Source organism: Necator americanus, chromosome I (assembly GCF_031761385.1).
Source record: "Necator americanus strain Aroian chromosome I, whole genome shotgun sequence".
Classification (NCBI taxonomy): Eukaryota; Metazoa; Nematoda; class Chromadorea; order Rhabditida; family Ancylostomatidae; genus Necator; species Necator americanus.
The window spans coordinates 12,904,209-12,919,712 of record NC_087371.1 but is presented as its reverse complement, the minus strand read 5'-3'; the positions used below and the strand labels follow the sequence as shown (position 1 = coordinate 12,919,712).

Sequence of the window (15,504 nt, the reverse complement as noted above, 5' to 3'; positions counted from 1 at the left end):
TGATGTAAGTTCCTGAAAGGTTTCCAGAAAAAAGTTCCAGAAGGTATACTGAATGTTGTCCTGTTGCCAAGTTGCCAGGTAAGAAGAGAAGAACATTTAAAACCGCTTAAGATAGCGTTAGATATCATAAGCGCATAAAACATAGCAAACGTGGAGATAAAAGCGGCTTGCAGCGTCTCTTCCTAATAACGACTGATGATGGATCTTATAAACATCTTTTCCGAGGTATCATGCTGAAAAAGTATCCTCAGTAATGGATATTTTTACTTAACCTTTGTCATTCCTTTTGAAAAGTAACGGTATGAGAACAGATGCTAAGTGAGTCTCGGACTCCCACAGACACATTTCTCAGAAATTCCAGATGGAAAGTAAAGCCAAATCGATGACATATAGTGCATATGCACAAAAAAAGCAAGCGTGTGCAGTTTTTGACGTTGAAGTGCTAGGATGTCGGTCGAAAACAACCGCACTTCAGGGATTATTCATCCACGTGAACACACTTCAGGACATTATTACCTCTTTTATTTGCCTGTAAACAGTCAATTTTCACAGGTCATTACTTTTTTTTGCTTCACAACTCTTCAGCTAATATTGAAATAGTTTAAAGTTAAAGTTTAAAAGTTTCTGGCGTTAATCAATCCGCTTGGGATGCGCCCCCACGTTCACTTCAATTCAGAATCGTTTGAGGTTTACGAACGTGTATCTGGCCTATACAATGACTTGCGGTGGCTAGCCGATGTGTCAAGTCAGTGCTTTTATCCTCCCAGACAAGTCTGGTACCAATTTATCGACCCCGGAGGGATGAAAGGCTTGGTGAGCACTAGGGCGGATTCGAACCTCCGATCGATCGTGCAGGAAGCGGAACCTCTAACCGCTACACCACACCCGCCCCATTGAAATAGTAGTGTCATACAATCCTACGATGTCGGTTCTCTTTATTCTGTCTCAACTGGAAGCAGTTGACCGCTTAAACGGCAGCATCGGCACATAATATTCCCAGAATTCCCACTCACCTTCATTGACGTAAGAGAACCTCTTAAAATATCAAATATACGAGCAAATATTTTAATTTTAGGTCAACTTTTAGAATAGGTGCTTTAGTTTACATGCCACAAAAATACAAAACTTAAAATAGTCACGATCAATAACTTCTTGCAGAAGAGATCCGATTGGTTTTTCCTCGTGAGGTCGTTGAAGGCGAACACAACGAAATGTTTCAGGAAAATTTCCAGAAAAAAATCGATATGTCTTAATGCTTGCATATTGAAGAATAATACATGACAGTACGGCTCCATTACTGGGACAAAACTGATCATTATGTTCTGTTTAAGGGCGAAAAAGCAAAAGGATTTAAAGCATATTGTTATTCATGCACGAAAAGAAAAGGAAAAAAAACAAATTGAATGGAAGAGGAATGATTGCAGATACTTTTATTCTGTTAGAATAATTTTCATAGGACTTTATTTATCAGGACTTGCAACGTTGGTGAAATCATCTCTGTTCACTATGAGAGTTCAGTACTTCATTACAGCTCGCTCTGCAGATATTATATAACCACACAAAATCCAGGAAAACAAGACATGAAGATAATCTACTACCTCACTTTTCAATTTAATTCCTGCGAGAGTCGAGACAAAAAGAAGATCCGAAAGACACGCGTGAGAGGCGGCTAGGTGGTCTCTCGTCAATACCTGAGAACTCAGTTATAATCCACTGATGACAAGTGTGGCTCACTTTTTTCTCATGAAATCCACAAATCTTAAAACGCTCTCTAAGGAACGTGTTAGATTTCATATGATTACCGTTAAAAGTAGGGAATTCTTTGGAAAAAATACGGGGAAAAAAGGAAAAAAGAAAGATGGCATGCTTTGATTCGTTGAATGATCCATCTTCTTAATTGAACGAAATAAAGCCGATGCATTCCATGCTAAGAAGAGAATTTGTAATTTTTAAATCCCCGTATTGAAGAAAAGAATTGAACAAAATGTTGAAAATCGAGAGAGAAAATGAAAAAAAGAGTTGCACTTGAAGGCTGCTCGATCGCAGCATTGACGGGAAAACGCATCGGTGTCAAAAGTGACTGTCGTGAAGCGAAAGTGAAGCCGTTTTTCAACTTGTAATATTTGCTCACATCCGTCAGCTTCCTTCCACTAGCAGCTGGTCAAATATTTTAATGCAATTCCTGAATTTCCTGGAAAAAACCCGTGTCACCTAAATATTAAAGATTATCTTTTAGTGAATGCTTACTTTAAAAAACAGTTTTTCATGGATTCAGGACACTGTTAACCTCCCTGCGTATCCTTTCGCGACCTCTCTACCTCTTAGCATTTAACCATGATATATAACCATTGTTGACATGTGTTAGCGTTTCGAGAACCTTAGAAAAAAAAGCCGCCATAGTAAAGAGGTGGTAGCTGCGAACAGGGGTCGAGAACTGAATGACGCATAAATCCAGAAAAACAATGAAACAGTGAAAAATTTGCGAGGTCAGAGTTCGATCGGTGTCGATTTGTTCCGATTGCCAGCTGTTCCCAGTCACATCAAAGGTGTAATCTATGCACAACGCTTCAGGCAATGTCTATCACTTTCTCATCTTTGCTTTCCAGCCTCTTTTCCCTCTTACAATTCATCGACGAAAATTTCCGCCAATTTTCGGGAACTATCTTTGTGATTTCATTCTTTTCGAAATGCTTCAAATTTCTTCTTTATGAAAGCAGTAAAGCTGATTGAGTCTATGCTCCTGCGGTACTTTCTTGTGTAACATTGTGCAAAACTAACACCATGGGAAAAATGTATGGGTGTAGCACATGTCGGGCACATATTCCTACGTGTTTATCTCTGTTCTATTAGTTCTATGTACTTTTCTTCTTTTCTTCGAGTTCTTCATGAATTTTGGGTTATAAGTCGAGGAATACGTTAACACGTCTGATTCTCACTGCTGGACCTCCAGAATCGCATAAAAAGCACTTACTTATTTTTTTAGGGAATAAAGGAAATATTCGCATTATTGAAACCGAATGAGGAATTTTTGCGGTGACCTTTAGCACCAATTAAACAGAGCTAGACCCTTTTGTTACGAAGTACTCTAATCTGACTCAATCGCGAACCTTTACCTACCATTCCCGCGGCAAGATATGACATTTTCGAGAGAAAAAAGTAGCAGAAAAAGTAGAATAAAAGAAGATTTATTCGTTGTATTCGAGAATTGAAAGAATAAGAAACTACGATGCAAGGGATGCAAACGTTAGATTAGGCGAAACTGCGCTGACTTCAGCCGACACAGCTGATCCTGAGCTGACTTGGACTTTGCACGAGATCAATGCATGAACCCAATGCGATCTTAAAGACATCACCCCACGAACCTGAGGTGGTACGGATCTCAGGTGTAGTATTCGTATACGGGATCGTAGATCATGAAGAGGTGGGTGATTCCGTCCATTTCTCCCTAATTGCCGTAAAAAAAACGGCCTGGAAGATGCGGCGTGTGCACAATGCTGGCGCGCTCCAATCGAACTCGTTGTAGGAAATAGCGCGCCGAAACGCTAGGAGTCGTATCTTCCGGGCCGTTTTTTACGGCATTTAGAAAGAAATGGACGGAATCACCCTCCACCCCCCATAATCTACGATCCCGTTCACGAATACTCCATCTGAAATCCGTACCACCTTAGATTCGTCGGGTGATGCCTTTAAGTGAATTTTACATTCTCATCAGAAAAATGATTTCAGAACTCGACAAAAATACGGTATATTACTGTATTAGTTCTCCATCAAAGAACTTTATTCAACAGTATTTCTCCCAATTTATGAAAAAAAAAACATTGATCATGATTGGTATCGAAAATGTTTACAATTGTTCTGACTCTAAATGGTTGAGAGATGAATTGTTTACATTTTTCCCGACCTTTACTCAAAATCCTCATTTTTTCAGCAAGGATGAAACTATGTTCTACTCCTTTCCTCGTTTCTTCCATTCCAGTGTATTTAGTTCCCGTCACTTGTCACAATATATACGATATTTTGCGTACTTTTATGAAGGATAACATCCACTCTCGCCTACTTCATCACTAGATGTTGTGCTTCAAAACAACAATTGTCTCTCGCATATGTTTATTTTCGACCCATCCAGAGTTAGTGTAAACCGGGCAGATGTGGATATAGTCGTCACATGAGCTGTCCGCTTATCCTTCGCCGTTTTTGTACGGTCTTGTAGCTTCACTGCAACGCTGAGCACCATTAATATCGTTCTTCGGCATGGACAACCCATAAGTTTCGACTCCTCAGCGTACATTCTACGTATTCTTTGAGTAAATCTTGCTGTTCGCATCATTTTCTAAAATCTTACAGCTAACCTCTTAGAAAAATGAGATCATTCACCAAAATACGTAGAGAACAATTCTTGGGAAAATCGTGCAGTCAAGTAATTGCATCCGCAGTCATTACTTTACCATTCTCCTACTTCTACTCACTTTACTTTTGTTTTTTTATGATCTCCCTTAGAACACCATGTCGATGCTGATTTTGGAAATAAACTGTCACTATATTACAGGATATGATCCTTGTGCAAGTTCTCAAGATCGCGCTCAATATGTGAAAATTTGAGGTTGTAACGAAAAAGAGCAAAAGTTTCTGTCTTATTTCTCTTTTTCTGGAAGAGTCGCTAGTAATAGAGTCTCATTTGGTCATAACAACTTAATCAATCTATTTAAAAGTGATTGTCCAAAAACATGCTAAAAACTAACCGTAGGAAATTTGTAGAAGTAGAAAAATAGGCTCTACTAGGTGGGAATATGGTCAGATCCTTTCTTGAAATAGTCGTTCATTGATTGATCACATCGAAATAAGGACCAGTGGCAGCATTCGCTCAAAAAACCACCTACGAAAGGTGGATCAACCGAAGTTTTGTCTGTTTTAAACTAGAATATGGGTTGTTTCTCCTTTGGACGATGTTATGAAGCGGTAACGGTTCGAAATTATCAAATCTGCTAATGGAGGCCAGCATGGAACCCAGTGAAACTTAGAAATTTCAATTTCTCTTCAGTTCGTGTGATTTTTTCTTTTAAATACTTCTTTGCTCCGTTGTCCGATCTTTTAAAGTGACTCGTGGCCCAGAAGTTGGGATGGTGTCAGTTGTTGAGTGCAAATCGATGTTTTTTTGATGATCGACATTGATCGTTGCTTTTCTCTTACGTCTTCTCGCATACGTCTGTTGTCTACCGCCTCGTTATCCATTCTGGAAACGTTTCCAGTTCAGAAATCTACATGGTTCTGTTCGATCAGGTCTACTGTATCGACTACAATGGCTGGATCAGCGTAAGTGCGCAGTATTTTTATTTTTTCAATATCTCTTTATAGCGAATTATACTTCTCATCTTCCAGGGAGCATCCAAGCTTCCTCCTCCGAAACAGGTGGATTTTTCATCTCAAACAATACCGGAGTTGATCTATACGAGAGCTGACAGCGATCGAGTTGCAGCTGTTTTTGACGCTGAAAAAGTGTCACTCACCTTTTCCAAAGTGGTGACAGAGGTGAGTACGCACAATAAGTGATTGAAAATAATTTAGTAAGGGAATCCAGCAGAAAAAAACTAGAACAAAATTTCATGGGAGTTCATATTGTAATTACTGTTCACTCGTTTCAGATGGAAACTCTTGCTGCTGGCTTACTTTCTATTGGGCTTGCACCTGGAGATCGCATTCTCATTTGTGGAAGCAATCACTCGCAGGTTTGGCTTCTCACTATGATTTGGCTACACACAGACCTTTTCAATCATTTTTTGACTTCTCCCATTCGTCTGTGTATTTATTCTCATTCGATGACTAGTTTATCCAACGAAAGACACCTCAGCAAAACCTCATCTGTCATTATAGCGCCGTATCCGAAAACATCCATTCAGTCACTCAACCGTTCATCCAATCATACGTCCACTCAGTCATTCATCCGGTCATCTGCTTATCCTTTCATCCAGTCATCCTCTTTTCCGGTCACCCATCCATTCAGTAACCCGGTTATCTATACATCTCTCCATCTCTTCATCCAGTCATCCATCCACCTCTTTGATGCCATCGTCTTTAAAGGAATCACCCCACGAATCTGGGGTGGTGCGGATTTCAGATGGAAAGTTCCTATACGGGGTCGTAGATTATGGAGAGGAGGGCGATTCCGTCCATTTCTTCCTAATTGCCGTAAAAAACGGGCCGGAAGATGCGGCGCGTACACAAGGCTGGCGCGCTCCAGTTGAACTCCTTGTAGAAAATAGCGCTCCGGAACGCTCGAACTCGTATTTTCCGGGCCGTTTTTTTACGACAATTAGGAAGAAATGGACGGAATCACCCTTCACTCCATAATCTACGACTCCGTATAGGCATAACCCACCTGAAACCCACATCACCCCAGATTCGTGGGGTGATGCCTTTAATGGCGCTGGCGTGAGATTATTTTGTAACCGGACATTTTTTCGTACTTCTAAATAGTAACCCACTACTTCTTACTCAAGTTCATGTAATTGAAAACTCTCGAACCAAAATCCGTAGCCGTTGGAGTAGAGTTCCAGATTGTTGATCTTTGTGCCATGATCAGCTGCTACCGACAACAAAACGCACCACATTGATCTCAAGTTTTGATGTGACTGTAGGTCGTTAGTACTACAAGTCTTTTTAGCACTGCATTGTTGCTCATCTTCTTTCCTTCTTAGCATCCGCCTCCACATTAGATGAATCTACCGTAGGCATCTGTGCGGCATTTGACGCGAATCCCTCTTCAAACTCTGGATCAAAGTTTGTCTAAACTAGTTAGATGGATGAAGGTCAAAACTTTGAATATCCATTCAAATCGAGTATGATCGACGAGAACATCATTCGACTAAAGCACGGTTGACAATCAATTAAAGACAGTGCATCACAAAACTCACTACGTTGGGATCTTTGAGCAGAAATTTTGGGATTAAGGTACAGTTCACGAATATGAGCGTGATGACACTTAATTCTTCCCTTTAATCCAGAAAGGTGGGAGAAACAGCCTTCTGGCTGCTCTGCTGTTTCCAACGATGTAACTTATTACGGGCAGTAGAGCAGTGGCAATTGGCAGCGCGTCCACCACTGTGCAGGTGGTGCTATGCCTGCTATTTATTTATATTAGTTGTTATATTATGCTAATCCTTACTGGATAAAAGATTTATATTAACTGGATAGCGGAGGTTGGATGACGGTGGAATTGCCCTGGTTCTATTGCGTAACAAGTTGCATCGTAGGGAGAATGGTTCTAGTAAAGCTGTTTCACATATTTTTTGTCGGTTCATAGGGAAAATTAGGCGCGATCGTCCTAATAATCGTGACTGCACTACTTATCCCGTCTAATTCGTGAACAGATTCCAATACTGTCGATCTCTTAATACGCTAGGTCTTAAGGTAGGAAGGTTTGTTGAGACTTCGAACATGTGTGTGTCGGTTCCTGGATTTTCGAACTATGACGGTCTTTGCACTTATCATACCTGGCTTCTCAGTGCCGCAAAAATGGAGCAAGTTCATGGGATGCTTTCAGGTCTTCCTGTCCGCTCTCGCCGCCTCCAGAGCCGGTCTCGTCTTCTCTTTGGTAAACCCGAATTTTGCGGATGCGGACAGCTTTTATCGTGCTTTGAAGTTGGTAAGCTCTCAATTATACGATCAAGAAACGTTAAACAGGACTGTTCAAAACCAAAATGAAGGGAAAAGGAATGAAGCGGGTTTAAGAAGTGATTTCCAGTCATGAAATCAAACAAAAATGAATGTGATTACGGAATGATATCATCAAGTAACCGCCGGCGTCAGATATTTAAACAGTGTACGGTCAACTTGCTAATTAGAACCATCTTCAAAATAAGGCAGATTAGCGCTGTCCCCTACATCAAAAAACGTTAGTATCGATCAAGAACGAAATCCGGTTTCACTCATTCGGTGATCTCCCTGGAAAATATCAGCTTTCAGCCGCGGCTGCCCACAAATCTACATTCCATTATCCATCCCATACAAATATTTACTTACACATTGACTGACTTCATATGCATCAATATGGCTGTCGGGTTATATGACAAAAAAAAATCAGAGATCCGAAATCCAAAGGTCAGTCTCTGATCCGCAAGTCATGCATCGTGGTCTGAGATCCGTTGAATATTAAGAAATTCGTCCTCTGTTAATTTTCTCCTATCGCATAATTTTCCAGAGTTTGACAGCAATTCTGTGGCCTTCTTTGGAAAACTTAAATTTGTCATAAAAAACTTAGTCAAATCTACCCAGAGTTTGTCTCTCAAATATCTATTAGCAAAATTTCCCGCACTTTCACAATTTCACACTTCACAACAGCTGTGAAGTAATTCATTCTCAATCGAGAGAGGTAAATAACCGAGTAAACAACAACTAAGTACGGTGAACAAACAAAATTCGTAACTTCAGGGTGAATTCCGTGCAGTGATTTGTTTTCGCGCCACTGAAGCTCAGGACTATCTACACACACTCCTCAAAAAAATTACACCAGAGCTATTACGGAGTCACAAAGGTGGGTCACCTGTCTCGGTTATTTCAGAGCAAACGAGCCTGGGTCCCACGTTATAATGTATGCGGTCGCTCGTAATGACTTATGTTCGCATGGACGACCACGACACGAACTATTTCTGTTTTGCAACACATAGTCTTGCACTAGGCCCAATCCCCATCGAACTTCAACACTCACTTCAAAAGTGGATTCGATCGGAGCTGGCCAGAGTGCAAGACGACTCTGCGCTAGGAAGTAAGTTCTGCGGACGCGTCGCGGTCTTCCATGCAGACATACGTGCTGCAGTATTCACGCCTATGTGTAGTAGATTGGTGAAACACGAGCATCTATTCTTTAGCGAGGTTTTGAGAATATCATAGAAACAGCCTGACTGGAGAAAAATGACGAATGAAGCCACAGTTCCGGCTACAATAAGCTTACAAAAGGCTCTGTTCTCTGGAAAAATCTTGGATAATTCGAAAATGGTCTTTTTATAAGGGAGAAAATACTTGTACAAGAACTGCTCAAGAAAACCCCTAGAGTGGACGTATGTGTAGTACGTGGCTTCGCCATGAATATTGCGAGGCCACGTTGTGTTGTTCTGTAATTACGGACTACTCCAACTTAGGTCAACTGAAGAGCGTCATATTGCCGAATCTCACTCACGTCATCCTCGCTGAGGAAGAGCATCGCCATGGGTTGGTTTTGTTTGTGTTGTATGAATCAAATTCAGTCACTGTCATTTTGTTGGTTGGTTATCTGTTGTTTATCGGTTAAGATCTTGAACGTGGGTCAGTTTATCAGCGAGCAGCACCTGTTTCAGGTTAGAGACGTAGAGTAGTAGTTGATTGAATGAATATGATCACTCCACGAATCTGAGGTGATACGGATTTGAGGTGGAGTATTCGTATACGGGATGGGAGACTATAGAGAGGGGGGTGATTCCGTCCATTCTTCCTAATTGCTGTAAAAAACGGCACGGAAGACACGACTTCAGGCGTTTTGGCGCACTATTTTCTACAGGGACCTCGACTGGAGTGCGCCAGCCTTGTGCGGCGCCGCATCATCCTGGCCGTTTTTTACGGCAATTAGGAAGAAATGGACGGAACCACCCCCCTCCTCATAGTCTCCCATCCCGTATACTATAGAATACTCCTTCTGAAATCTGCACCACCTCAGATTCGTGGGGCGATGCCTTTAATCTGACGTGATGAGGGATCCTGCGGGAAAAGCTGGAGAGGCGGTTGTAGATTGCGGGATCCGGTGTGGTTCCGCTCATCTCTCCTTAAACGTTGTAAAACACGGCATGGAGTCCCTTCAGGTGCCACGAGGTATATAGAAGAGGGCTAAAACCCTCTTCTATGTACACGCCACGGTCCTCTTACCATTCGCTCGTTTCACTTGAATAGGCTGGTGAGGAGTCATTAGTCCTCGATCGCTCGCACGTGGATTCGGCGTCCGCACGACGGTAACGCAACTGAAATGTCGTAAAAGAAGCCGTCTCCCTCTTTTACGACGATTAGGGAAAGGAACAACCCCGGATCCCGCAGTGTACAAAAGCATGTCTAGCTTTTCCCGCGGATTCCTTCTCCCGTCAGATTGGTGGTATGCTGCCTTTGAATGAACCGAACAGAGTGAACCGTCAGTGAACGGTCGATTGCACCAACCTCTTTCCATTTCACAGGCTCTCCTCAGCACCTTCCAAGGAAAGGGTCCTGCCGAGATCCCACGTTTCCAGGAAGTTTCGGCCCACTTAGCTTATGTAGTTTTGCGCGCAGGGTGGCTAAATTATGACATTGACAATGGTATATCGATTTCTAATCGGTATTCTAACGCGAACCAATTTTGGCGCCAGTATCGCTGTCTGAGGAAGGGATTGCGAATCTGTCCGTCCAGTTTAGCATCCAGTAGGGTATTCTCCATATAGAACCGCTTTCGAGCGGACGAAATTTGCGCTGTTAACGGTCGGCTGGCTTGCTCTCCTACGGTAGCTATGGGACTAACAGCTAGGGAATCACCAGAACTAAAGTCAGTTAGGAACACAGTGTTGAAGGATAAAGGATAAAGTTTCTGGCGTTAATCAATCCGCTTGGGATGCGCCCCCACGTTCACTTCAATTCAGAATCGTTTGAGGTTACGAACGTGTATCTGGCCTATGCAATGACTTGCGGTGGCTAGCCGATGTGTGAAGTCAGTGCTTTTATCCTCCCAGACAAATCTGGTACCAATTTATCGACCCCGGAGGGATGAAAGGCTGGTGAGCACTAGGGCGGATTCGAACCTCCAATCGATCGTGCAGGAAGCGGAACATCTGACCGCTACGCCACACCCGCCCCAACGTAATGTTATACCACAAAAATGCAACAATTTTTCTATGTTTGCGGATATAATATATTAGATTGTCCCATAAGTTTCTGTTCACAGTTCTTCACAGCAACCTGAGTCCTAGGATGCTGACTGTATTGGAATGTATTGTATTCGAATATCTTTGCTGTTGAATAAAAATAAAAATATTGAAAACACTGTTGATGAAAAAGTAGAGAAAAACTTAGGTGACTAAATAGTACATCCTTCGCAGGAGAAAAAAAAAACTTCGAATTTTTATACTTAATGTTCACAGTTTTAGCGGATGCTATACACTTTCCGAGATTTTTGGCCGGTCGTCCAAGGACAAAATAGAAAGATTGCCGAATTATGAGAATTGGAGCAGTCACAAACTCGCGTGCTTACAGTTCACAATGGTAGATTTTAAAGTCTTCGATAGATATTATACTACTTTCAACATCTTGTCATTTTTTAAAATCGCTTATTGTTAGTTATTATATATTTGGTGATTAAGTTTTGCATTACAGCACTGCATTACAGTAAGATATGATTAACTAGATCAACCATATTAACTGGATGATTCACGGTTGATGAAATGATTGACTTCTGTCTGTTAGGAATAAAAGTAATGAAACGCTGAATGACGCAAATAAGTATAAAATAAATAATTATTCTTTTCTATCGACACCTACTTAAGTAATCCTCCATTATTTTCAGGGCACTACTGCCGAACCAAAATTGGTCGCAATATCGCACTTCCAACTTCTCAACGGCGCTCGTGCAGTGGTGACAGCGTTTGGAATCAAGAAGGACGTAAGTCACTTTTGAACCCTAAAGCCTTAACTTATAAACTCCACTTTAGTACTTGTATAAAATCTTTGCAAGATTAAAAATCTTCGCAAAAAAATAATTATAGGAAGATTTTCAGCGGATTCAGTTTGATAACCAGGTTAAAATCGGATTATATTGAATAAAATGCAAGATCAAATTAATTTCGAAGATAAGCTGACCTCAATCATAACAGCCAGGCCAATTCGCAAGACAAAATAATCATTTTAATGTGCACTGAGAAAAATGACGAAAATGACCCTTGGATGACACGCTTCAATGTGCTCAGGGGGATTTCTTATCCACGAGGTCAGGATCGATCTACTGGGTCTTTCGAAATGTAAATCGTTCCTGAACTTTCTTTTTTCTTTACCACCTCAAGAAAAAAACAGGATTGACTTTAAACCTCGACAAGTAATTTTAAACAATTACACTGAAATAATCAAGAAAGATTGTTTCTTCTTTCAACCTCAACGAAGAATTTTCTCCGTATTCCAGCAAACCCTCGCCTGTGCTCTACCACTTTTCCGCCTGCCTATATTCGCACTGGTCTGCCTCTCCCCATTCCTTACCGATTCGCGTTCAGTTTTTCCGGAGCCACAACCGCTACCGAGAAATCTTTTCGCGTCTGTGAAGAAATACAGGTAAGCTCTGAGAAAAAAAGTGGAAGGATCTAGAAATTACCATCTAGATGTTCCACTCTGCTCACAAACGGTGCTGCTCTACGTCTTCTCCTGAAGATCAGTGAAACTCAAAAGGTCAAATTGGATAGTATTGAGCAAATCCTTCTTCTGGGTGATAGAGTCTCTCAGGATGCGCTCAAAAGCATCCAGAAACAAGCGGATAACGTCAAAATTATTGCGGTTAGTCGTGGATTTCCCTGTTTCTTCTTCAGGAGAGGCAAGGAGAGATATATTAATATGATTATTTGAGGTCGGATATATGCTCACTGAAACCGGTTCAATTCCCATAATGGGAGATGCCACAACCGATTTCACAAGGATGGTCGGCCGAGCCATAGCTGGATATGAGGTGACATCCTTATCGGGCATGAGCGCCATTGGTCATTTATTTCCGAAAATGGCTAAATATTCACTGTTTCATCCATTCATGTATCCATATTTCTAAATAGGGATAAATGAATAAAGAGCAAATAAGTATGCAGTTTTCCAGACCCATCTAGCTCCGTTGACGGGAAATGGCGAAGTGAAACCTGGACAACTTGGTCTTCTCCAGATTCGCGTTTACTATGGTAGCACGTTCATGGGTTATGCACCTGATACTAGCGGCAAGGAAAAATGGGTGGATACTGGGTGAGAATATTCGGGATTTCTACTAGAATGTCCTGGGATTAGTGCTAGACGCATGAAATATGGTGTTCTTCCAGGTGTTACTAGAATTCTGGACAAACTCAAAGGTGAATAAAAAAACTTGTACGTGCTTTATAAACAACTTTGTGGCACAAATAAAGGCCCAGGCATACTGTCCACTGAACCACGAGAACTGGTCCCCAGTTACCAGGAATTTTTCTGAACAAGAATTGGGAATGAAAATAGATCCAAATAATTGAAAGCAAATATTTGAACAAATCCAATAAGAGTAGAGTAGAGAAAAGTGGAAAGGTTACAGCGATTTTGGGAAGTTTCTCAGTTAATTTTCTCAGTTCTCCACTGTTTGCAGTTATGAAACAAAACAGAACTGTTAACCAGTTGAAAAGGTGACATAGCTTTTTTTTCTTCAAAGAGAAGTAGCCGGTGAGAGGGTAAGGAGCATCACATGTAGTAGTACCAGCTTAATTCTCACAAACTGTATCTAAATTCAAAAATGAAAAAGGTTTGTTACAGTGACGTCGCCCGCAAAGACGAAGAGGGAAGCATTGAAATTGTCGCTAACAAGGAGGATTTGATCTATGACAATAATAACGGACTCGTCGAACATTGGAATATAGAACGACTTCTGAATCAGAATGATCTCATTAAGGGAGTACAGGTAGGGATCGGACCAACCTCAGCGTCAGTGCAGTGCGTTAGTACTTTAGTGGTTTTCATTGGAAATCAGACCTGCGGTGGAGTTCAAAGGATTGATCCACACTTATTATTTTTCGCAGTGGCCCATTTTTTAATGCAAAAAACCTAAGATTCAAATAAAACTTTCTAATTCTGTTAAATTCAACAGCGAAATAATCTTTATAGGCGCCGTTACTCGTTTTATTCGAACAGTGCGCAATCGATTGGAGGGAGCAGACAGCAGAGAGTGTGTGTAACTGCTAGTATAGTCTGCTGCAGACGCGTTGCGGTCGCGGTGCGACCGAAATTCCCGCCAAGCACAATGCTGCAGCCTTTTTGGACATGGCTTCTAGCTCAAATCTATTTTTTTTTTTTGCTGCGAAAATGAATGTATTACGTAGTAACTGTAATTATGTAATTGAGAGGAAATTCTCGTTAGAAGAAAATAGAAAATTTTTACAGGTGGTGTCAATAGGCCGCGGTCAACCGGTAACAGCAGTTTGTGTGCTCAGAAATTCTCAAACAAATATCTCCTATGCTATATCTGAACTTGTGGCGATGTGCAAGAAACATATGGTAAGATGACTCGAACGATACTCATCTTAATCTCCATTCCTTTGTTCTTTTCGTTTTTTTTTTTGCATTACTTTTCATTCAAATTCCCTCCATAACTATCGAAATTAGTGCCATCATGTGCAGCATTACTTCCTGAGAAGTGTTCATTTAGTTCCCCGTTCCGGATCGATTCGCCTTCGTTCATGATTTCCCCCGAATACATACGAAGATTCAAAAGTATCGAATTCGTGAAATGTTGCGAGAAGGAAGAATTTCTATTTTTTAATATGACGATGAATTGATATTGATGTATATTGGCGTGATATGAATGTATTATATGATGATAAATAATAAAACAATAAAGGAATACTATTCTCCCATAGCATCGGAGTTATTTGTGGGGTTCTTTTTTCCTAGATTTCCCACTTACTACTTTTTCAATTGTTCGTTTTGAAATCAGTTTCTCAGGACTTTCCTTCTCCACTTTGCATCTAATCAAATTTTTGTTCCTAAGCGTGGATATAGAGCAATGGTGACAGGTTCCCTTGTGAGTGAACAACTGATGGTCCGAGAGCGCCAAATCCTTCCTCTCTACGGGATCAGTAAAATCAACAAATTGCCCGAGAAGATAAAAACACTGGTCCTTATAAGATGAGAAGAGAAGTACAAACACAGTCAAAACCACGCATAAACTGCTGCAGAAAAGACTGGCACAACGAAATTTTGATTACAGTGATGGGAGCATGTAAAGTGAAATGGGAAATAAAAGACTAAAACTACAAAAAGTTGAAAGTATCTCATAATTATAAAAGTAAGAAAAATGTGGAAAAGTCGGATTTTTGAAGTGGAGTTCTGTTGAAATTGACGAAGATGGACGGCCTAGATCTTCCAGCGATTATACTTCATTTGCTTACTGAAGGTGGATCAAAGTTTTTGAGTAAGAGAGGGGTCTGACGTAAGCTATATTTCTTTTTTTTACACAATTTTTCAAATATTTCTGCACAATGCTTGATTTTGTCCTTTCCTAACATCTACAAGTCCCTTTTTTTGCAGCCCCGTTCTCGCAATCAATATTATAATATTTTTACATTCGAGAAGCACTAAACGAGCTCGGAGGAGTACGGTATTTTTTTAACATCTTCATGCATCAATATCTTGACAGCATATTTCTTCAGGCCAAGTGAAAAGCGAAATAAGAGGAGGTAATCGGCGCCGAATAAGTTAAGAGGAGGTAATCGGCGCCGAGTAAGTTCAACCGAGTAAGCGCGACGCGTCTGTCGCCGCGCA

The 15,504-nt window shown here is 41.0% G+C and overlaps 1 protein-coding gene across 1 annotated transcript; it reads left to right on the top strand.

Annotated features, from left to right (window-relative positions):
* Window positions 1-5,259: 5,259 nt before the first annotated feature.
* Window positions 5,260-14,503, top strand: RB195_005345 (uncharacterized protein; the record flags this gene model as incomplete). The annotated part of the gene is made up of 15 exons (XM_064177779.1): window positions 5,260-5,310; window positions 5,377-5,526; window positions 5,640-5,723; window positions 7,538-7,639; window positions 8,425-8,527; window positions 9,132-9,201; window positions 11,130-11,244; window positions 11,546-11,641; window positions 12,155-12,300; window positions 12,348-12,519; window positions 12,590-12,688; window positions 12,830-12,969; window positions 13,501-13,645; window positions 14,125-14,238; window positions 14,390-14,503. 15 exons carry the CDS (start codon window positions 5,260-5,262, stop codon window positions 14,501-14,503), a joined length of 1,701 nt encoding a protein of 566 aa, XP_064034890.1.
* Between the last annotated feature and the right edge of the window lie 1,001 nt (window positions 14,504-15,504).